The 22,124-nt window shown below is 40.8% G+C and overlaps 4 protein-coding genes across 5 annotated transcripts in view; 1 reads left to right on the forward strand and 3 right to left on the reverse strand.

The window, feature by feature from the left end:
• The window catches only part of LOC113123057 (uncharacterized), a 9,601-nt gene extending 7,177 nt beyond the window's left edge, over positions 1 to 2,424 (reverse strand). For both annotated transcript variants that reach the window (XM_026294817.1, XM_026294816.1), the window contains exons 1-4: positions 2,204 to 2,424; positions 1,282 to 1,771; positions 1,052 to 1,201; positions 375 to 625 (exon numbers count right to left, since the gene is read on the reverse strand). In XM_026294817.1, the coding sequence (XP_026150602.1) occupies positions 375 to 625; positions 1,052 to 1,201; positions 1,282 to 1,720 (840 nt within the window). In that variant the 5' untranslated portion in view covers positions 1,721 to 1,771; positions 2,204 to 2,424. The remainder of the gene's footprint in view (positions 1 to 374; positions 626 to 1,051; positions 1,202 to 1,281; positions 1,772 to 2,203) is intronic.
• A 1,107-nt stretch (positions 2,425 to 3,531) lies between these two features.
• On the reverse strand, positions 3,532 to 5,031 carry LOC113123816 (uncharacterized protein KIAA2012 homolog). Its single transcript, XM_026296121.1, has 3 exons — positions 4,991 to 5,031; positions 4,664 to 4,871; positions 3,532 to 4,454 (listed from the first exon to the last, which is right to left on the reverse strand). Exons 1-3 carry the CDS (start codon positions 5,019 to 5,021, stop codon positions 4,283 to 4,285), a joined length of 411 nt encoding a protein of 136 aa, XP_026151906.1. The 5' UTR covers positions 5,022 to 5,031; the 3' UTR covers positions 3,532 to 4,282.
• A 740-nt stretch (positions 5,032 to 5,771) lies between these two features.
• On the reverse strand, positions 5,772 to 13,828 carry LOC113123131 (uncharacterized). Its single transcript, XM_026294956.1, has 23 exons — positions 13,777 to 13,828; positions 12,845 to 12,980; positions 12,400 to 12,531; positions 12,087 to 12,233; positions 11,685 to 11,871; positions 11,351 to 11,493; positions 11,058 to 11,250; positions 10,915 to 10,956; positions 10,728 to 10,798; positions 10,241 to 10,457; positions 9,522 to 9,662; positions 8,995 to 9,159; positions 8,705 to 8,827; positions 8,539 to 8,613; positions 8,170 to 8,237; positions 8,013 to 8,078; positions 7,818 to 7,881; positions 7,519 to 7,741; positions 7,255 to 7,386; positions 6,990 to 7,179; positions 6,735 to 6,891; positions 6,219 to 6,574; positions 5,772 to 5,975 (listed from the first exon to the last, which is right to left on the reverse strand). The coding sequence occupies exons 2-23, from the start codon at positions 12,953 to 12,955 to the stop codon at positions 5,772 to 5,774; spliced, it is 3,207 nt and encodes a 1,068-aa protein (XP_026150741.1). The 5' UTR covers positions 12,956 to 12,980; positions 13,777 to 13,828.
• Positions 13,829 to 21,167: 7,339 nt separating this feature from the next.
• On the forward strand, positions 21,168 to 22,124 carry LOC113123132 (putative olfactory receptor 4A4). The gene has a single exon (XM_026294957.1). The coding sequence runs from the start codon at positions 21,168 to 21,170 to the stop codon at positions 22,122 to 22,124; it is 957 nt and encodes a 318-aa protein (XP_026150742.1).

Raw genomic sequence — 22,124 nt, forward strand, 5'->3', positions numbered from 1 at the left:
AACACAGATGCATCATTAAAAGCACTTTTTCTTTTTCTCTTATATGATGTCATAACCTCTAGCGTTTAAGATTTGTATATTTAAATTTAACTTATTCTGTTGTATTTTTCAGAACCAAATAGTCTAACTAGGAAACAATGTTCATTACCTTCAATAATGTCGAGTAAAATAAAATAATGTTTAACAAAATTCCTCATTTAGGTCAAACAGGTTGTTAAAAAGCACACTGCAGTTTACGGTTTCCAACCTAGTTTATTTTTATTTATTTTATAACACGTCTCTGAATTTATTTTATTGATTTCTTCAGCTACAAATAATATAATATAAAGAGACGTTACTTTTATTTTTAAAAAGATTCAATTAAAAGCACTTACAGCATGTACAGTATATGTGTGTGCTGTCACTTGTGGAGCAGACGAGGGCAGCATGGAGCTATCAACCTGGGTGGAACCATCTAGGGACAGTGAGGCAGGTGCTGGCTGCTGTCCTGGAACCAGGTTCAGAGCCTGGACCGGAAGAGGGGCCATAATAGTGTCCATATTGTCTGTGTGTGGCTGCAGCGTGATGGTCCACTCACAGTCATCCTCCTGATCACCGTCCTCCTTGCTTTCAGCTGTTTCATGCTCTGTGGGACAGAACACACACACACACACACACACACGCACAGTTTTTTTTATTTTTTTTAGGCCAACTCAGTATTTGTGAATTTCAAAAAAATAATAATTGTATTTTTTAAGAAATGTATCATAAATAGATAAAGCTGCCTAAATAATAATTGCAATAAGTTTTATATTTATATACAAACCAGTTAGCATTAAATGAAGCCTGATAAGGCAGTAAATTTTAGGTGTTAAAGCTAATAAAAGGGGAAACAACTTTTCCTTTGCAATAGCAACATACATGTTTTGGATGGATTTTTACCTTGGTGCTACCTTAAGCTTCTACTAGACCTTTCAAAGCTGATGGGTTGAGGGCAGCAGAAAGGTAGAAAACAAAAGCAGACAGACATGTTGAATCATCCTGCTCCTGAAACAGCCCCTCAGCTCTGTACCTGTGCTGCTATCCAGAGATTCTGCAGTTTTGTTCATAGAGAGTGAGACAGACGGCAGCAGGCCAGACGAGTCGGTGCTGGCAACTCCCACATCTGAATGACAGCGTACTCTAATTGTACGCCTGTTTGTGCTCTGAGGAGAGATGCATTCTGGGAGTAAAAAAAACAAGAAAGAGTAAGACCCACTTAAGTGAGGTCAATGAGAAGTCACTCATTTTGAAGGTTATTACCTTGACTGGGCCTTGTCAGCGTTCCCTCAGTGGTTCTGGTCTGAGTCAAACATGATGGTGAGGTGTCAGGTGAGGAAACACCTGCCCCACCTCTGTGTGTTTGGAGAAAGGTGGATGGGTGGATGCGGACTAGAGTGCCAGCAGAAGCTCTCTGCTGCAGCTCTTCCTCCACTCCCTGCCTGTAGTACTTCAGCTTCAGTTCAGTGTAGCGCAGCTTGGCTCGAATGTTGTCATTCTCCTTCTCTTTTAGAGCTTTCTCTTTCTGCAGTGTTGCAATGTCCCTCTTCATCAGCACCACCTGGGCTTTCAGCTCCTCAAACTTGACTCCAACCACTTTGAGCATCTCAGCCAGAACCGTCTCCACGGCTCCATTCACTGCCCGCTCCACCACAGCGCCCATCTGTCCTCGAATCAGTGACACGGCTATGCTGACATCCATTGGCAATGCAAGCACAACAAAACACCTGGAGAAGGGCCCGTCAAAACGTACCTGCACACACAATTACAACACATTATTGTTATTTGGAGCCACTAAATCACGTGACCTGGATGCTATTGAGCAGAAACTTTTAATATTTATTTTTTTATAAAATCATATAAAAACACAGAAGGGTCATAATTATATTGTAAGAAGTGTGTCTCGTGAGCCTGCTATAGTGCTAAAAGTCGTAACAAATTTGGAGTCAAACTTTTACACGACCTGGAAGCCGTCCAGTATCCACCGTCAAACTGTCTTCACCTCGGTGGCTCCTTGCAGTTTACGCTAACATTAGAAACACGCCGTTTAGGAGCTAACTAGCAACTTTCTGCACGTCCGTAGTTTCTTCAAAGGTCATGTCAGGGTGTGATTAATGATTAATGATTGATTATTGCCCATTAAAGACAAACTGACTTTAAAAAAGAGAAAAAACTCTTCACTTACCGTTTAACGTTAGCCAGTTAGCTAGCAGCTGCGCGACTCTTCTGATTTAGGACCAAAAGTCGTAGTTATGCACATTTGAACGACTGTCGACTGTTACTGTCATATTAAACAGTCTCTCCTTCTTGTTTAACCGAATGACAGAGCTCGCAAAATCTATTTATTTTAATATAAATGAGACAACGGCGTTCATGTTGTTATAGCACAACAACACGTAGTGTTTCCGAGGTCACGTTAAACCAAAGATCGTCTATCAAGAACAAAACAATCACTCCAATACAAAAACTCGTCTTCTTCCTCGGCAACCAGCATTTACGAGCATTACCGCCTCCTTATGCTTCGGAGTGTTGTTCAGTCTTCCCATTGATCCTCTCCTTAAAACCCTAAATAATATATTATTTCCAGTATTTCCAATATTGACTTTAAATTACATTATTGAATCTTTGCCCATGTGTTCATTAAACATTATCTATTGTACAAAGCAACTGGACAAGTGCACAGGAAAAGCACAGAAGGCGTTAGTGTCATTAATGATCACGGCTCTGCATCTGGGTGATGTAGTTGCAGATTTCTGTGAAATGAAAATGAAATGGAGTCATTGTAATTTACACCTGTGCTTTTACTGCATGTACAAGTCAAAATATCTGGAGTGAATAGGTTCTATTATCGTATCTACTGCGTTTATTTACAGTTTAAACATTGCACAAAGTCATTTCAGTTGAACTAAAACATCCACTGCTGATGTGGATCAGTAGCAGGTTAACTGACAAACCTGAGAGCAAGCAGGTATTTGCATCACTTACTCTCCACATCCATTCACTGGGTCATTAACTGCTGAGTCTTCATTCCTTATGAATATTTTCTAACTGTTTGTAATTTCTATTCAGTTTAAGACTCATTGTTTGCACATTTTTGGAAATCCCAGGCAAACACCAGGGGATCGATGGCACAGTTTTTACAGAACAGTCCAGGATTTAATGAAATGTTTGAAAATGAGAGGCCTTCTCCTGTGATCCAGGCTTTTCCAAACTGTCTGACCTGTAGTTCACTTTGTTTGGTGCTTGTCTCCAGTGTGGGGCACATTGAGAATGAAGACAATCACATCTTGACCACTTCAACTGTAACAGCTCCATAAGTAAGAATTAACCTCTCAAAAACAACAGCAATGCTGAGAAATACTGATTATATATAATAAAATGAAAGTCCATAAAGATGAGAGGTAAAGTCCTGTAAAATAACATGTATAATACATAATAATTTGTTATTTTGACTCTTTCTGCTGAGCTTATTGAAGTGTGAGGTATTTGCTTTCAGGAGCATCTCATGAGGCCAACACACAGTAGCCATACAGTAATGAGCTGTAGCCAGCCCTGTTCCCAGAAGCCTTTTCACCGCTAAAGGTGACACACCAGGGAGGTCACAGAGACACCTAATGATGCTCATTACAGTCAGGTTACCTCACCGCTGGGCTTCTGTGTGTTTGTGTGTATTGAATTTACTGTAACCAAGTAAGGTGTGTTTGTGTTTCATCATAGTGTCTGGAAAATTCCTTTTAAATCAGCCTTCTGCCACACATGCGTACACAAATCGAAAGAATTCCTCACATTGTTTAAAGGAAGAGCTTGCTGGCACTTTATGAGCAAGGTTTTGTAGATTACTGACCGTACAAGGCAACACATACTGGCAGCATAATGACTTCTCACAGTACAATACTGTCAACATTCCCAGCACTGATGAGCATAAGGTTTGCAGAAAAGCTGCACTTCATGATCAGCTGTGCACCAATGGATGCATACAAGACGCCCTCGGGTCACATACTGACCACTAGAACTCCTGTTAGCATTATAAATAGGTTTTATGTCTATAGGAAAACACAGATAACACAGTGTTTGAATTTTCAATAGGATCGGAACAAATGATAAATTATAGACATTGACAAAAACTGTTGGATTTGAATAAAGCTAAGATCCAGCTGACACTGCAAAGGAGGGAATACAAGAACATTAAACTTGCACCATCTTTATTAGAGATAGAAAATCAGATGGTGTGAAACATGGTAAAAACAACCTGAACCTGCATGATTTAATGACCAACTGTGGTATCAGGTTTAGATGGATTGAGACCCAGTAGCTGTAACAAAGTAAAATATGAGTAGATCCATGGTCTGGAGATACCCTGAGTTTTCTCCAGACCTTCAGCCTCCAACATCAGACCCCTTTTAAAGGCCAAATTTTGCTGCAACTGCACCATTTGTCTGCAGGGAGGCCAAAATGAGAAAGAGACAGATCAGCAGTATAAGATCTAGTGGACAAATAAATTTTTCTCATTTATTTTAAACTTTTGTCCTTCAGCAAAGTAAATCAGAGGGAATACAAAAACTATGATGTGGTAATGTAAAAGTATTTGCGAGACAATAACTGAGCATATGTATTCAGCCCAGTTCAAGGGGACACACACACACACCTGGTGAGCAGCTCTGCCTGCAGCCTGGCCTCCTCTGCAGCCTCCTCCTCTTTCCTCTTACGCTCCTCTTCCTGTTTCCTCTTGTCCTCTTCCTCTTGCTGCTTCCTGCGAAGGTACTCTGTCCGCTCACTCTCATCCATCTCCTGTAGCTTCTGATTCTCCTCCTCCTGCCTCTTCTCCTCCTGCAGCTGTAAACGCTCCAGTTCAGCTGAAGGGGACACAACATATTTTCGTGGAAATTTGAATATCATCAGCTGTGGTTCTGATATGACTGACCAGGGGCTCATTAGATCACAGTCCTCCATGTTGCCTTCTCTGTCCTCTCACCTCTTCTCCTCTCTGCCTCCTCCTCTCTCATCTTCTGGAATTGCTCCATCTGCCTTCTTCTCTCCTCCTGCCTCCTCCTCTCCCTCTCTCTTTGTGCCTGTTCCCGTCTCGCTCGCTCCTGCTCCTCCTCCTCGCGTCTCCTCATCTCCTCCTCCTGTGCCAGCTTTTTCAGCCTAGAAGTGGAAAATTAATATTTATCTGGTAGCAGTTAAGACATTATACAAAGGCCACACAGCAGGAGTTAGTATATCATCACCAGAAGTAGCACCGATCAGGCAAACAAGCTCAAAAACACTAAACATTTTTTTAAAACCTTAAGCCAATTTTAAATATGAAAATACTGTGACAATCCTGTAATGAACTACAGACTTTACTGTTTTAAAGAGACAGATATTTCCTGCAGCAGGTGGTGGAGACCAAAACAGAGCTAAACTATGACTATAGGATTGATGAAAGATTTCTATTCACTAACTAATTAAACAATACTGTCAGTCAGACCTGTAGATACTGTGTGAGTAGAACATTAGAGAACATTAGATGTAGAACATGTAGAACATGTAGAACATTAGATGGATCAGATTCAGTACTGATTGAAAAACCTTGAATCCCATCTTTAGTGTTTGTCCCACTGAAAGCTGAGAGACACTTACAGGTGGACTATTGGGAAAGACTGAGTGTAATAACAGTCTTTAATAATTATTATTGCATAAACTCTGATCTGCTCCTGTTTCCTGTATTTTCAAGTTAACATTTACTTGACTAATGTTTTAAAAAAAAACAATCAGGACCTGAGCTCCTCAGCTCTCTTCCTCCTCTCCTCATCCAGCTCGTTCTTCATCCTCTCCTCTGTCTGCTCCCTCTCCTGCTGCTTCCGCTCTTCTTCCTCCCGCTCCCTCCTCTTCCTCTCCACCTCCTGCCTGCGTCTCTCTGCTCGCTGAGCCAGACGCACCGCTGCAGCCTCCTCGCTACTCATGAGCCTGGAGGACTAAAAGAGGCACCAAAAAATTATTGAACCCTAATGTTGGTTATTCTTTTTTCTATTTCAACATACTGCTCAACCCACAGAATGGGTGAATTTAAGAAACCATGAAATCCTCTGGTATTATAGCATTAACAGTAATTTCAGAATCCTGTAATTGGGCCGAACATTTGTGCTGCCTCAGAAAGGTTACAAATGCTTAAATCCAACATCAAGGTAAGGTAAACTCTGTGTTTGCTTCTTACCAACCTCAGGCTTTACTGGGTTCAACATTAGCTGTTCCTCCATAATCATGACAGTCGAACATGATGACAGGCGTCCATGTGAGGAAGGGAGACCCGCCCTCCCCTTGGAGGAAGATGCGGCCGACCACCTGGAGCTCCTCGGAAAGAGCTGTGATGAAGTGGCAGTGGACCTGAATGAACTCACTGAGTGGATGCTGCTGTGTGTGTCAATGGTAGAAAGAACCTCTGTGTCTGTGTCCTCCTCTCTTGTTGCTTTGTTGTTGTGGTTTTGTGTTCCAGAGGGAGATTTTAGGTAAGACTCTTCTTTTAGGTCCTGGTTGCTCCCCATCTCTCCTGTCTCTGGGGGGTCCTCAGGAGTTCCTAGGAGTAGAGGAAAGGTTTGAATAAATGTAATAATAAATAAATGTATATAAATAAACAAACAAATAAATAAACAAATGTGAGAATTGTAAATGCAGCAAAAGTCTCTGCATAACACGCCTAGTGTCAGGTAGGTGCCTGGTTTTTTGTGATGCCTTACCAACAACCAAGTCTTTGTGTTTCAACCCTCCTCTCCTTTTCTTTCTCCTCCCAGCATCTCTCTTATCATGCCTTATCATGTCTCCTCCTTGATCTCCTCTCTCCTCGTCAATCTTCACGTCTCTTCTCTCTGCTTTGCTGTACTTTTGCTTCTTCTTCTGCAAGAAAGTGATAACAGCAGTTGAAGAGGAATTGAATTGAATGGCTTTTTGTATGAACTGCACAGTACAAATGTCAACAGTAAATCAACCCTCACCTCATAGGGAATAGCAGAACGGTCCAGAGTCTCTGCTGTTTCAGTGTCGCCCCTTTCCTCTTCTTTGTGCCGGATGATCGACTGAACATCACTTTCTGTGTTTTGTCTCTCCCTTCCTCTTTCACTCCTCATCCCTGTTGCCTTCTGTCCATCTGAATCTGGACTTTTCACTTTTGTCATATCCATTTTACTAAATGAATGGGCACTTGTTAGTCAGTTTGTAATCACAGTCATCCTATAATGTTCATGAGTATATCTAGTTCACCTTGCAGTTATTGCAGCTTCTTTTCTCTTCGTATTCTTCCTCCTGGTGTCCTCAATGTCCTTTGTTGTTGCATCAGTTGGGCTGATGTTCTCCTGGCTGCTAAAGAAATCATCTTTAGCCTGCATCTTCTCCCTGGACGAAAAGACAAACTTCAAATATTTCACATTTCAAACAAACCCATTGGCTGATATGTTATTTTCTTCACTTATTTATTGTTTGAAGTTTATAATTAATATAGAGATATCAAAATAATTAAGCAATCACCCCATTGCTAGCCTATATGATCCATACAAGTAGTCGTTTTGTCCTGTACTGGCCAGCTCTTCCTCCTCCTCTTCCTCGGTGCTGGCTCCACTCAGCTCTTCCTTTCCCTCCTGCTCCTCAAGGAGAGGCATCCTAACATTGTTTTTAGCATCTTTTTTTGTTTCCTTCCATGACTCTTTCACTGCCTTTGCCGTACTCTTTGCTTTTTTCTTGCTCATCATCTCTGGAATCACAAACACTATGTTTCAATGAATCACTTATTTCATTTAATCATTAAAAACATAAGCAGCAGATTTTACCGGTGTGTGTGTGGCTGCTGGGTGAAGTCGTATTAGTCTCTGTGAGTCTGTGAAGTTCTAAGACCTGATTGGAAATTAAAATGGAAAATTCAATTAGATAATCATTAGTAATAATGATCAATCTGCATGATTCAAAAGCTTGACCCAGGTTAAAACAAACAGTGCTATTAGAAAAGCCATCGAGCTGTAACTGACTTGTTCGGTGCTACAGTTCAGCTCCTCAGTTGCAAAATCCGCAACAGGCATGTGAGTTTCTGTTTCCTACAACACATGACAGACAAAATCACCAAACTGACAGAACCATGAGATAAAACATGAATATTTATGAACAGTCTAAAAAACACCAACTGACCACTTGTATGGACTGATGCTGTTCGATATCACCCACATGAACATCTGGGTTCAGCTCCACCCGTCCTTCTACAGACATATACGATGAACGGACAACGGTTCAGGAACAAACAACACTGGGGGTTGTGAATTATCACTTTTCACAGCAGATAATAAGCGAAGAGAAAAACATAAGACTTGTGAAGACTTGATACTTTTTAAAACACCAGAAAGTCTATAATAGTAAAGAGAATCAACCAGGAACCTTCTTGCTCTGAGGCAACAGCACTATCCACCAAGCCACCCTGCTGCCCATTATTGCATACCAATCCACTAATCCACTAATCCACTCTTCAATCTAAACAAGGAGGCTGTGTGTGTCTGTGCAGACCTGTAGTTGTATGATCAGACTGAAGCACAATGACCCAGGGTAACTCCTCTCCTTCTGTGGACACAACCTGCAGAGCTGAGAGACAGGAGTGACTGACTGAAACTATCTAACATCACTGTCTACACAAATGTGCTCTAATCCAGATTTCAAGGCTCAGTGATCGCACCTTGCTGCTGTGTGCCGCCATCACCCTGCAGTGGGTCCTGACTGTTACTGTACAGTGACAGCTGAATGATCTCCCCATCAGGACCCAGGATCAGGCTGCCAACAGATTTGCCATTCTGAAAATCTGACAGTACACAACACAAAAACAAAAGCCACAGATGGTTTTAGTGGGATTTTTGGATAATTCAGGAATTCATGTTGTTTTTCAGCTCAGTTTCGATTAAGATTAAAAGAAGCCGAAATGAAACTTTGAGTCTCATGTCATGTCATCGCTGGTTTAGTGCCCTGTACCTCTCAGCTCCAGTGGTAGAAGACCCCTAACCACGCCCCTGCTTGCAGATTCATAGGGATCCTGGAGGTCATGTAGTCGCTTCTGTAAAAAGGCCAAAGAGCTCTGCTTTCCAGGGCCTTTCCATCCAACAGCACAACCCAACACTCCAACAGGAGGAGGAGGCTCTGAGGGAGAGTGCGGTGAACAAAAAAAAAAAAAAAGTAACTGCAGTATATCCCTGTGGATGATGTTAGATTCTCTGTATCTCCAAAAAATTGCAAAGAAATCTTAAATATTAGAAAGTTAGAAAGTGTCGAGATTTATCATATATGGCACGTGTGTGAAGTCAGGACATGTAGTTCAGTCGTACTATGTCAGACCCAAACATATCACTGCTTTAAACTGATTAATCTCAGTGGGGAATTGCAGCATCAGAGCAGCCAATCACAAACCAAAACGCTGGAAACAGATTTCCATCATGCTTTATAGATTCATCTATTTCACTGTAAGGTGTGCATGTGTGTGTGTGTGTGTGTGTGTACTGTACCTTGTCCAGGCTCCAACAAAATCACAGAGCCTTTCTCGGAGAGTAGCCTTCCTCCTCCTGCTCCTCCAGGCCCTGCTGTATCTTTTTTAAAGTACTGTCTCTCTGTTTTTCCTCTTCCTTCTCTCTGTTTCCCACTCGTCTCTTCCAAAAGGCAAAGGGAGAAGAGTCAGAATGTCTGCAGTATATAAAGTGCTTCAAGTTTAATTATCTGAATACAGCTAATCCAGGAAACTGCAGTATTTCACAGCCTCTGTTACATGTTAACTTGCTTATATACAGAATGACCTGTTTCTGTTATAGTGATGCAAACTATGATTTTTGAACTGAGTTTCACAAGCAACAAATAATATACTGCAAACTAAAAATGTTATGCTGATAACCTTAATAAGGACTTAAGGATCACATTACATCTGCCACAGTAGCAAAATCAGATTTTTCCCTTAAAGCAAACATGTTTAACCATATACACTGTAAACAAAACAAAGACCAACCAATCTACCTATTTTTTTATGTTTTGATGGTACAACCTGGTTTTGTAAGCCACCAGCAGTCAGTTTAGTCATTTAGTAGGTCAATCAACCCAACGTTCACTCAGTTTCTGTGAAATTCACGTCTATTTTTGAGGATTATTGGAGGGCATACTGTAGTGGATAAATTTACCTTGTCCTTACATTGTCATTACATGTTCTTACACGAGTCCATGTGTGCATCTTTGTTACCTTCGTTCACAGAAAACAGCACAGGAGGAAACACAGACTGTTGATGGAGTCTGTTCAGCTTTTCATGGGATTGAAACCCAACCCTTTCTGCCTGGGGTTGGGTGTTCTGGTGGGTCTGAGCCTGGATGACCTCCCCTGGGGCAGCAGTACTTCTGTCTGCTATGGGAGGCAGTTGCTGTGCATGGTGTTCATGACCGCTGAGGCCGTCGCATCTTAGCTAAAACATTCAACACAGGTACGTCTGTTATTGAAAGTTTGGTTCTTACCTCATACAACAATATCCTGGAAATGAGAACATGCAAAAGTTAAAAAGAAATTCCAAAAATAAAATTCAGGATTTCGATCCACATTTGTCATCAAAACCCTCAATCCAACCAATGAAATGTATAGAGATCGGTGGAAAACACATTGTTTTCTCAGCTCCACAATTTACTGATAAAACATGTAAAAGTCCTGAGCTAAGTTACTCCTCTTGTTCTTGTCTTACCCTGTCTGTCTTCTCCCAGCAGAGTCCATGACAGACTGACTGTCCCCCTTTGAGAGGAGGGAGAACCAGGCCTGTTTGTGGGGGAGGCAATCAGAGCATCAGATATATCAACACATATTGTAGAAGAGTTATAAAAGGTAAATGTTATAATTCTACTAGTAGTAATTACTTCTACTATGAACACTACCTGAGGTAGAGTTTGTTTCAGGCTCTGCTCCAGGTAGTCTCACTAGAAAGCAGTAAGGAAACAATAAATAAAGTAAAGTAAAGTAAACAATTAAATAAAGCAAATCTCATTGACTTACACACATTTACAGTTTACAACTTTACCTATGCTCTGACGCCTGTTCCTAATTGTCTTTCTTTCAGAGTTGTCTTTATCTGAAGGTATTCTCCTGTCTCGAGTGGAACAGGCTTGATCATTTGCCGTATCACTGACACCGGTCATGTTTGGATGATGGAGACCCCCTCCTGGTCTGTGGTGGGTTATTTCAGTTTGCTGCAGGCTAAAGTCTGAGTAAGGCTGCAGTTTGTTGTGAAGTCCAATAAATAAAACAATAAAGATTAACACATACATACGAAGTTAATGTCGTTAGATGTAACTTCAGTCATTAGCAGGTCACCTGAGGTTGTGCTGGTTCTTCAGGGGTCATTGCTACATAGTGTCCCCACTGCTGATTCTGTGGAGATGGAGTCCTGGAGACACGTGGTATCTGGAGGAACAGATCCACTCTGACTCTTGTCCTGCTGTCCTCCTTTCCTTTATCTGCAGACAAACCTAAGATTATGCTTTAGATCCAAAGCTTACCCAAATGGGTTTCCTGAACATAAGTTTAGGTTCTACATCAGGTTTGTTCTATTTTCCTTGCTCATAACAACATATGATAAAAAAGTGTTGGGGTCAGGTTTTCCATATCAGTCTGTGTCATCCCATCTGTCTGTCTATCCATTTTTTACCTTGGGGTTGGATCTTCACTTGCTCAGTGTTTCTCCCTGTGGGATGTGGGTTCAGCTGTACAAGTGACTCTGAATTGAGCTGAGCTTGGTTGGTGCAAATGGTTGGAGACGCAGGACACTGGAGGTTTGGAGCTGGAGGGAGGTGATCAGGAAGAATGTAGGTTGGAGCGAAGAGGGAAGAGGAGTACTGGGGGGAAAAAAGACACATTTGGTCAATATATGGCAAAATAACTCAAATATTGTGTCATAGATCCACAACCATGAGCAGAAATAAGCTAAAAGCTGTACTGCCACGTACAGGGCTTTTTCTGTCACAAACATATTGGTACATTGTGAATGTGCACAGATACATAAATAAACTCAGGGTAGCTAGAGAAGTGTTTCCTGCTTCATTCCACCTACCTGACTGTGTCTGTAGTTCAAAATGGCTGCGGTCAGCTCCTTCATGGTGCTCAACTGCTGTTCCACCTGCTGAGTGTCGCGCTCAACAACCCGCTTCTTCCTGGCCCCGGCCACTGACCCACATCCGGTTTCCGTGGTAACCATGTCCTCCAGACAGAAGAAAGGGGCAAATCAGCAGTCATGCTCAATTCTTAGCTCTGGTTTGTCATATGAGTAAAATAATTTGGTGGAAAATCTATCTATTTGGATTACACTATATGTGTGTATATGTGGCTTATTGACATGTAGGGTAACTGTACACACACACACACACCTGGGAGTACAGCAGAAGTGGCCCCCTACGAGTGCTGTACGTCTTTGGAAGGGTTGACGCTGCCTCTGCAAACAGACGGCCACTGTTGGACAGACGCAGCAGAGACTGCTGGGACTTCCAGATGTAGTAGTCCTATTGATAGATAGATATGTGCATTATTTCAATTATAGGACACATGGACTGTCTGGTTGATCAATGATGGACTAATTGGTTAGGTAAAAGTTGGTGCAACTTAGATTAATTTTCAGACAGTTTTAGACAGAAAACCAGGGACAAGCACACTAACCATAGACAAAATACATTAAAATGTAATCCAACAGAAGAAATCATGTCCATCCATCCATCCATTTTCTATACCAGCTAATTCCTTAACCAGGGTCACGGTGAAGAAATCATGTGATGTATTGTATTTTGGGGGCATTTGTGAGACAGTGTGTGTGAGTACCTGAGGTGTGAAACAGACATCCACCCGTCCATCCTGTCTCCCAGTGCTTTTGTTGGACGAGACCAATCGACCACACCCTCGACTCAGCAAGGACAGAGACAAATCTTTCATGGTGTCACTTCATCAAGCAGGACGGCTGAGTCAAAGAGAGGTTATTATAATTATAAGATAATGATGCTATATACTGATGACACTGACCTGAGCAGGCCAGTGACTGCTTTGTGTAAATGTTAATTATCTTATATTTCTATTTGAGAAAATTGCTATTTGTTTTATCATGTCAGCTGTTTACTGGCTCTCATGTTACTGCTTATGTTTGTATTTGTATACAGTGATTTCATTAATTGCAGAATCAATTTCAGTAACTCAGTTTGTCGTTAATCTTTACAGAGCTCAAAATGAAATGTATTCTTTGTTATGAATTTATTTTCTTCTTTTTCACAAAAAGGCAGTAAATAGTGACAAGCAATTTTACAGTATTTTCCCACTTCAGTCACCAAATCATCCATCTATCATCTATCGCTGACCCTGGAACATCCAGTGTGATGGTGGAGCTGGAGTCAATCCCAGATACCATTGGACAGATCATCAGTCTATCACTACGCTGATGTATAGAGACAGTCAAACACTCACACTACAAACAGTTTAAAGTTACTATTTAAGCAAACCTAAGACTGTATGTTTCTGGACTGGGGGGAGGAAGCCAGAGTACCCAGAGAAAACCCAAAGAGACACAGACAGACTTCGTGTTCAAATGAGATTTAAACATTTCTAACCACCACACTCACCTGCTGCCAGTCATTAAACCACATTTCCAAATCTTACACAGAGAGTGCAAAAAGTTAAATGTTGGTATATTGAGTTTAGAGCTCCTGCATGTGTCGCATGTATTATACAGAAATTAACATTAAAAGATAAAATGTTAGACGTACCTGGTGGCCTTAGAAAGTCCTTTCTGTTTGTGTGTGTGTGCATGTGTGTATGTGTCCCTGTTGCTAGGTTTCCCAGAGCTGGTACTCTGTGTTTCTATTACCGTGGCTACAGTCACAGAAATAAGAATAAGATTCTCCACACTGTCTGCTGTGGCAACACTGTTCACCAAAACAAGGGCCTGCAACTGTTTCTTTGATGACATAAGTCACAGTGAAATAAATAAAAATGTTTTTCCAACCTTTGTGTTGGAGGAACCTGAGGCTCAGCCCACTTATTGCTATGGAGAGGGAATACAGGCCTTCTGCAGCTTTCTGCTTATTCTACTCACTTGACTGCCAAGGCATCAGTATAAAGGTTCAGCACCTGGTTCTGTTCGTCTCAGTGGGGTGGGGAGGTGACAGCAGTTTCTATCTGCCTCACTGTTTGGTGTTTGTGTGATATGACTGGGATCTGACTAATATGACAGCACTGTTTATCCACAATCACACTGTTTAGATAATCATATGGTTTTTTTGAAGCTGGCTCTAACAAACATTTTACTTTTATTCTTTTTTCAACTTACAGGTTCTTTCTACATGTTTGTGCCCAGGATAATGTCTGCTAAATATATCATATTTATTAGAAAATTTAACAATAACAGAAAATCATACTTTTCCATAAATAGATTCTATAACCATTAATTCACACAGTGGGTTTCAAATTATTTTCAGAGTGGCAGAAATTTTGTAATTAACTAAATGTTCAGTAATTTCTTCCATTGACTGAGGAATAGTTAATATAATTCATATATTTTGATTTATTTCTCAACATTTGCAATCACATATCTAAATTATCAAATGTATTCCTGTATGTTATTACTGGCCTAATGGATAATTCTACAGAAATTGTTTCATTTGTGCTGACTATGTACAGTAAGGTGGGACAGTTTAAATATCTCTGTTTCACTCTAGCATTGATATTTTATATGTTGATTATTGTTGCCAACACTTTTCTTATTTTCACTATTTATGTGGACAGAAATCTGCATGAGCCCATGTATTTATTCCTGTGTTGTTTGTTTGTTAATGGAATATCTGGCAGCACATCTTTAATGCCCTGCCTTATGGCACAGATCTTGTCAGAGACTCATGAAATTTCTGCCTTTTACTGTTTTATTCAAATATTTAACATCCACACATATGCAGGTATTGAATATGGAATATTAACAACAATGGCCTATGATAGATATGTTTGTATTTGTAAACCTTTACATTATAATACCATAATAACTAAAAGAAAAGCACAAATTGTCATAATTGTTATCTGGATAGTTACATTTTTAGAGGGTGGAGTTTTATTATCTTTTACTATTCGTTTAAAACGTTGTAAAAATATTATCAATAGCTTTTTTTGTGAAAACCACATTGTAGTTGAACTTTCCTGTTCACCAGACAGAACAGTGTCACTTGTTCATGATCTGATTTTTGGCCTTATTTTCACTGCTACTATCCCTCTCATTTATATATCATATAGTTATATAAGGATTTTGGCTGTTTGTTTAAAAGGCTCCAAAGAGACTAAATTGAAGGCTTTAGAGACTTGCACTCCACATTTAATTTCACTCATTACCTTTGTCCTTGCCTGTTTTTATATTTTGATCACTCAGAGATTTGACATGTCCTCTACTCCATTTGAACTTTTTATTACCTTAGGTGTATATTCAGTGGTTGTACAGCCTCTTCAAAATCCACTCATATATGGCCTTAAGCTGTCACAAATCCGACAGGCTTGTATTAAGTTGCTGAAATGTCACATTTAATTTCTAGAGTTCATTAATTCCAATGATAGTAGACAAAATAGACTTTTTGTACAAACATGTTACAGCACAGTTTAGATTGTGAAAATCTGTTACTGACAATAAAAATGTTTGTCAAAATATAACACTTGAATCTTCTTGGTCTGCAGCAGGCCTCTATGGCAGGTTATTTATTTGGGTAAAAGAAAAAAACATCTTTGCTATGTTGTGAGGTTGATTTTCGAACATTGCTTTTTAAATCTGTCTCTAAAAAGCTTCTCAAATGTATGAAAGTGTAAAACTGAGTTTCCTAAACTCAAACCCTGATCTACACAGATGGCTTAGTGTGAGCAGCAAATGATGGCAAATAACATACAGATACAATAAATATCTATAATATAATAAATAACATTATTACAATCGATACACAATACCAAAATTCTTAAACTTAAATGTGCAATAATTTGTCTCCTTTATTTACACAAAAGAGATTCTAGTTAATTTTTCATTTTATATAAGAAAAATGCAAAATGTGTAAGAAAAAAAACATTGTCAACATCCTAAAACTCACTAAAAAATTTATCTTTATTTGGAGACTCTTTTTAAAGAAACAAGGCAATTAAAGTAAGTGTTCAGTGATATTACTGGATTAATTGTCATCATGACTGGAATCATGATATGTGAACTCTAAATTAATGGTATTATTAAATGACAACAAGGGCTTTTCATTAGTTTGGAGAGGATCCTTGGTTCGATGAAAGAAAATATTGAGCTACACAGAGTCCGAGAGCACCTCATCCAAAACTTGTAGGGTTGATTCTGATCCACACATTTATAACACTGATGTGGCTGAAGATGAAAGTGAAGAAAATCCAGACAGCTAGGCTTCAAACTTGAGTGGAGAAACTGGCAAAATATCATACCCATGCCCATACTCTCATCTATGGTCTTGAGCTTTGGGTCATGACTGTAAGGATAAGATCTCAGATACAAGTGGCTGAAATGAGCTTCCTCTGCAGGTTGGCTAGGCGCTCCCTTAGAGATCAGGTGAGGAGCTTGGTCACCCAGGAGGAGCTCGGACTAAAGCAACTGCTCTTTCACATCAAGACGAACCAGTTGAAGTGGCTCAGGCATCTGTTCTGCATGCTTCCTGGATGCCTCCTTGAAGAGGTGTCCCAGGCATGTCCCACCTAGAGGAGACCCCGGGGAAGACCCAGACATACTGGAGGGGCTATGTTTCTCGGCTGTCCTGGGAATACCTTGGTATACCACAAGAAGAGCTGGAGGAAATGTCTAAGGAGAAGGAAGACAGGTCATCTCTGCTTAGGCCATTACCTCCGCGGCTCATCCCTGGATATAGCAGAAGAAAATGAATGAATAAATGGTTAGATGGATGGATGGATCATCTTATAAATAAAAATAGATTTCTAATAACTTACATGGATTTATTGACAAATAACCTCAGACCCATACAAGGATTTCAAGGATAATTCATTATCTCGACAACTGCCGTTTGTCAACATTCTCTTGTAAGGAGTGTATGTAGGTTTTGTCTTACTGGGTAGCAACCCTCTAAGCTATTGCTTTTGGGTTTTATTACATCTTTGTGTGTAGTATGCAAGGCACCTTTTTCCGTTTGAGAACCATGGCCTCAGACTAGGAGGTGCTGATACTCATCCCAGCCACATCACACTCGATTGCAAACCGCCCCAACGCACGCTGGGGCTCGATGGAGCCAACAGGACAACATCATCTGCAAAAAGCAGAAATGAGAACCTGTGGTCCATGAACTGGACTCCCTCTGGCCCCTGGCTGTGCCTTCTGTCCATAAAAATAATGAACAGAACTGGTGACAAATGGCAGCCCTGCTGGCAATGCGAACCAAGCTCCTGCTCCGTTTGTACAGAGACCGGATAGCCCTTAGCAAAGGGTCCCAGACCCCATACACCTGGAGCACCTCCCACAGGATACTGCAAGGGACCCGGTCAAATGCCTTCTCTAGGTCCACAAAGCACATGTGAACTGGTTGGGCAAACTCCCATGAACCCTTGAGCACCCTTGAGAGGGTATAGAGCTGGTCCAGTGTTTTACGACCGGGACGAAACCCGCATTGTTCCACCTGGATCCGGGGTTCGACCACCGGCCGGATCCTCCTCTCCAGCACCCTGGCATAGACCTTCCCAGGAAGGCTCAGGAGTGTGATCCCTCTGTAACACACCCTCCGGTCTCCCTTCTTAAAAAGAGGGACCACCACCCCGGTCTGCCAATCCAGGGGTACTGTCCCTGATTGCCATGTGATGTTGTACAGGTGTGTCAGCCATGACAGTCTATCAACATCCAGAGACTTGAGGTACTCGGGGCGGATCTCATCCACCCCTGGTGCTTTGCCACCGAGGAGCTGCCGAAATACCTCAGTGACCTCGGCTTGGGTGATGGATGGATCAGCCTCTGAATCCCCAGCCCCTGCTTCCTTTATGGAAGACGTGTCGGCGGGGTTAAGGAGATCCTCAAAGAATTCCTTCCACCGTCCGACAATATCCCGAGTCGAGGTCAGCAGCTCCCCACCTCCACTGTAAACAGTGTTAGCAGAGCACTGCTCACCCCCTCCTGAGGCACCGAACGGTTTGCCAGAATCTCTTCTGGCACAGCTCCTAGCCGCTGTGTCGACAATGAAGGTGGAAAACATAGTCCATTCGGACTCAATATCCCCAGCCTCCCTTGGGATCTGGCTGAAGCTCTCTCGGAGGTGGGACTTAAAGACCTCCCTGACAGAGGATTTAGCCAAACATTCCCAACAGACCCTCACTGTACGTTTAGGCCTGCCAAGTCAGTCCCGCTTCCTTCTCCGCCAGCGGATAGAACTCACCACCAGGTGGTGATCAGTTGACAGCTCTGCCTCTCTCCTTACCAGAGTGTTCAAGACATACGGCCGAAGGTCAGATGACACAATTACAAAGTCAATCATCGACCTGTCCCCTCGCCGTAGGCACAGGGAAACAACCCTTTCATTCCAGGGAAATGTCTCTCGGCTGTCCTGGGAATGTCTTGGTATACCCCAAGAAGAGCTGGAGGAAAGGTCTAAGGAGAAAGAAGACAGGGCATCTCAGGGCAAATGGTTAGATGGATGGATGGATCATCTTATAAAATAAAAATAGATTTCTAATAAATTACATGGATTAAGCTATTAGCCTCTGTGATTTTGGCACTCTAGACTCCATGTCCCTGGATATAGTGGAAGAAAATTAATGAATGTATGGATCATCTTATAAAATAAAATTGATATTTAATAAATTACTTGGTTTTATTGACAAATTACCTCAGACCCATACAAGGATTTCAAGGACAGATAATCCTGAGACCATTATCTCGAGAACTGCCTCTGGTCAACATTCTTACATTGTAAGGAGTGTATGTAGGTTTTGTCTTACTGGGTAGCAGCCCTCTAAGCTGTTGCTTTTTGGCCTTATTACATCCTTGTGCTAACACACTAAAGCGCCCACCTGGTAAGGTCCCTGCGCAACAAATTTCCTAACCTCAAACTCATCTGCATACAAGTCATAAAAGTTATGACTTTCTGATAACGAGCTTGATCTTTGCCAAGAGTCTGACATGGTCTACATTTCTGAAAAAAACATAGGCCTCACCCTCACTTTGACTTGTGTGTTTGTTCTGCAGGTGGTTTTTCTAAATTAGTGAGCACTTCTAGGACTGGCATTGGATGTGGATTTGAACAATTCCATGTCCATTACTGGGGCCTATCCAAGTGGCATTTGCAGTACCCCTTTCTGAACTTGAACCCAGAGCAGCATCTTCATGACACTTTCCCTGAGTGGACATGTTTTACAAGGTTCAGCCACAACAATTGGCTTGGGGCCAGCTGCTTCAGGAGCTTCCCATCATCATTCATACAATGGCTGATTGGTGTGGGCTCCTGATGCTTCCAAGCTCACTGAGGCTCCACAGGATGTGTAGATTAACAGTACAGATCAAAGCAGGTATTGCGTCATGTCCTGGTTTGGCCTAGTACCCCATTACTGTGATCTGTCAGCTGGGCCATGGAACTGGCAAAATTGAAACGACTGGCTTTCACCTTCACTCTCATCTCGCAGGTGGTTGATATGACAGCAACTGGGTTTCCCACCATCCCCCTACTGTAACCGAGGCTGGCTTCACTTTTTGGCCCAGAGGCCCCCAACTTCATCATCCACCAAGAAACTTTCATACTGCCTGACAATCGTACCTCCAAGCATCGATCATACTGAATTTGTAGTAGCACCTTAAGAGTAACTGCCAGGAATAAAGAGTAACTCCAAGGACGCAGACTTGGGGGGGATCCAGTCCTGATGATCCGGTAGTCAGAGACATGCTTTCGCAACTCACAAACTGCCATTTGTCTGTCAGAAAGTCTGTGAGCAAAATGCACATGGAAAGCTTTTGTGATAGCACCTTAAGAGTAACCGCCAAGAATAAAGAGTAACTCCATATAAATATGTTGAGGAGGCTTTAAGTTCTTGTACGTGCAGTCATCTCCTGAATGTTGCCTCCTTGTGAACAAATGTTTCTGCAAAACATAATTTTAAGGTGCACAGACCATAAAACAGCTTTTAGTGAAAGTTGGGAATAAACAAACTTTCAGTTCATCTGGTTCACCTGCAGACTGACAGACTAAAAATAACAAACCAAGCTTAAATTCCTTATCAATAAGGTAAGTAGCCAACAGTGACTTGGGATTAGAGGGAATAAGTTGAAGGGAGTTATTACATTTAGTGTTTCTGTACATTTACTTTACAGTTTCTAACAGTCTTTGATTTCAGTCATGTTTTACAGCAGAAATCAACATCAGAAGACAAATATAGGACGTACCTGCTGGCTTTGCAAGCACCCTTTTTGCTTGAATGCATATGCGTGTGTGTGTCCCTGTTGCTAGGTTGCCCAGAGTTGGTACTTTGTTTTTCTATTACCTATTGTTACTATTGTTTTTCCAACCTTTGTGTTGGAAGAAACTGAGGCTCAGCCCACTTATTGCTATGGAGAGGGAATACAGGCCTTCTGCAGCTTTCTGCTTATTCTACTCACTTGACTGCCAAGGCATCAGTATAAAGGTTCAGCACCTGGTTCTGTTCGTCTCAGTGGGGTGGGGAGGTGACAGCAGTTTCTATCTGCCTCACTGTTTGGTGTTTGTGTGATATGACTGGGATCTGACTAATATGACAGCACTGTTTATCCACAATCACACTGTTTAGATAATCATATGGTTTTTTTGAAGCTGGCTCTAACAAACATTAATTGATTTTTATTCTTTTTTTAACTTACAGGTTCTTTCTACATGTTTGTGCCCAGGATAATGTCTGCTAAATATATCATATTTATTAGAAAATTTAACAATAACAGAAAATCATACTTTTCCATAAATAGATTCTATAACCATTAATTCACACAGTGGGTTTCAAATTATTTTCAGAGTGGCAGAAATTTTGTAATTAACTAAATGGTCAGTAATTTCTTCCATTGACTGAGGAATAGTTAATATAATTCATATATTTTGATTTATTTCTCAACATTTGCAATCACATATCTAAATTATCAAATGTATTCCTGTATGTTATTACTGGCCTAATGGATAATTCTACAGAAATTGTTTCATTTGTGCTGACTATGTACAGTAAGGTGGGACAGTTTAAATATCTGTATTTCACTCTAGCATTCATATTTTATATGTTAGTTATTGTTGCCAACACTTTTCTTATTTTCACTATTTATGTGGACAGAAATCTGCATGAGCCCATGTATTTATTCCTGTGTTGTTTGTTTGTTAATGAAATATATGGCAGCACATCTTTAATGCCCTGCCTTATGGCACAGATCTTGTCAGAGACTCATGAAATTTCTGCCTTTTACTGTTTTATTCAAATATTTAACATCCACGCATATGCAGGTATTGAATTTGGAACATTAACAGTAATGGCCTATGATAGATATGTTTGTATTTGTAAACCTTTACATTATAATACCATAATAACTAAAAGAAAAGCACAAATAGTCATAATTGTTATCTGGATAGTTACATTTGTAGAGGTTGCAGTTTTATTATCTTTTACTATTCGTTTAAAACGTTGTAAAAATATTATCAATAGCTTTTTTTGTGAAAACCACATTGTAGTTGAACTTTCCTGTTCACCAGACAGAACAGTGTCACTTGTTCATGATCTGATTTTTGGCCTTATTTTCACTGTTGCTGTTCCTCTCATTTATATATCATATAGTTATGGAAAGATTTTGGCTGTTTGTTTAAAAGGCTCCAAAGAGACTAAATTGAAGGCTTTAGAGACTTGTACTCCACATTTAATTTCACTCATTAGCTTTGTCTTTGCCTGTTTTTATATTTTGATCACTCAGAGATTTGACATGTCCTCTACTCCATTTGAACTTTTTATTACCTTAGGTGTGTATTCAGTGGTTGTACAGCCTCTTCAAAATCCACTCATATATGGCCTTAAGCTGTCACAAATCCGACAGGCTTGTATTAAGTTGTTGAAATTAAAAATGTCACATTTAATTTCTAGAGTTCATTAA

This window comes from Mastacembelus armatus, chromosome 21 (genome assembly GCF_900324485.2).
Source record: "Mastacembelus armatus chromosome 21, fMasArm1.2, whole genome shotgun sequence".
Lineage (NCBI taxonomy): Eukaryota > Metazoa > Chordata > Actinopteri > Synbranchiformes > Mastacembelidae > Mastacembelus > Mastacembelus armatus.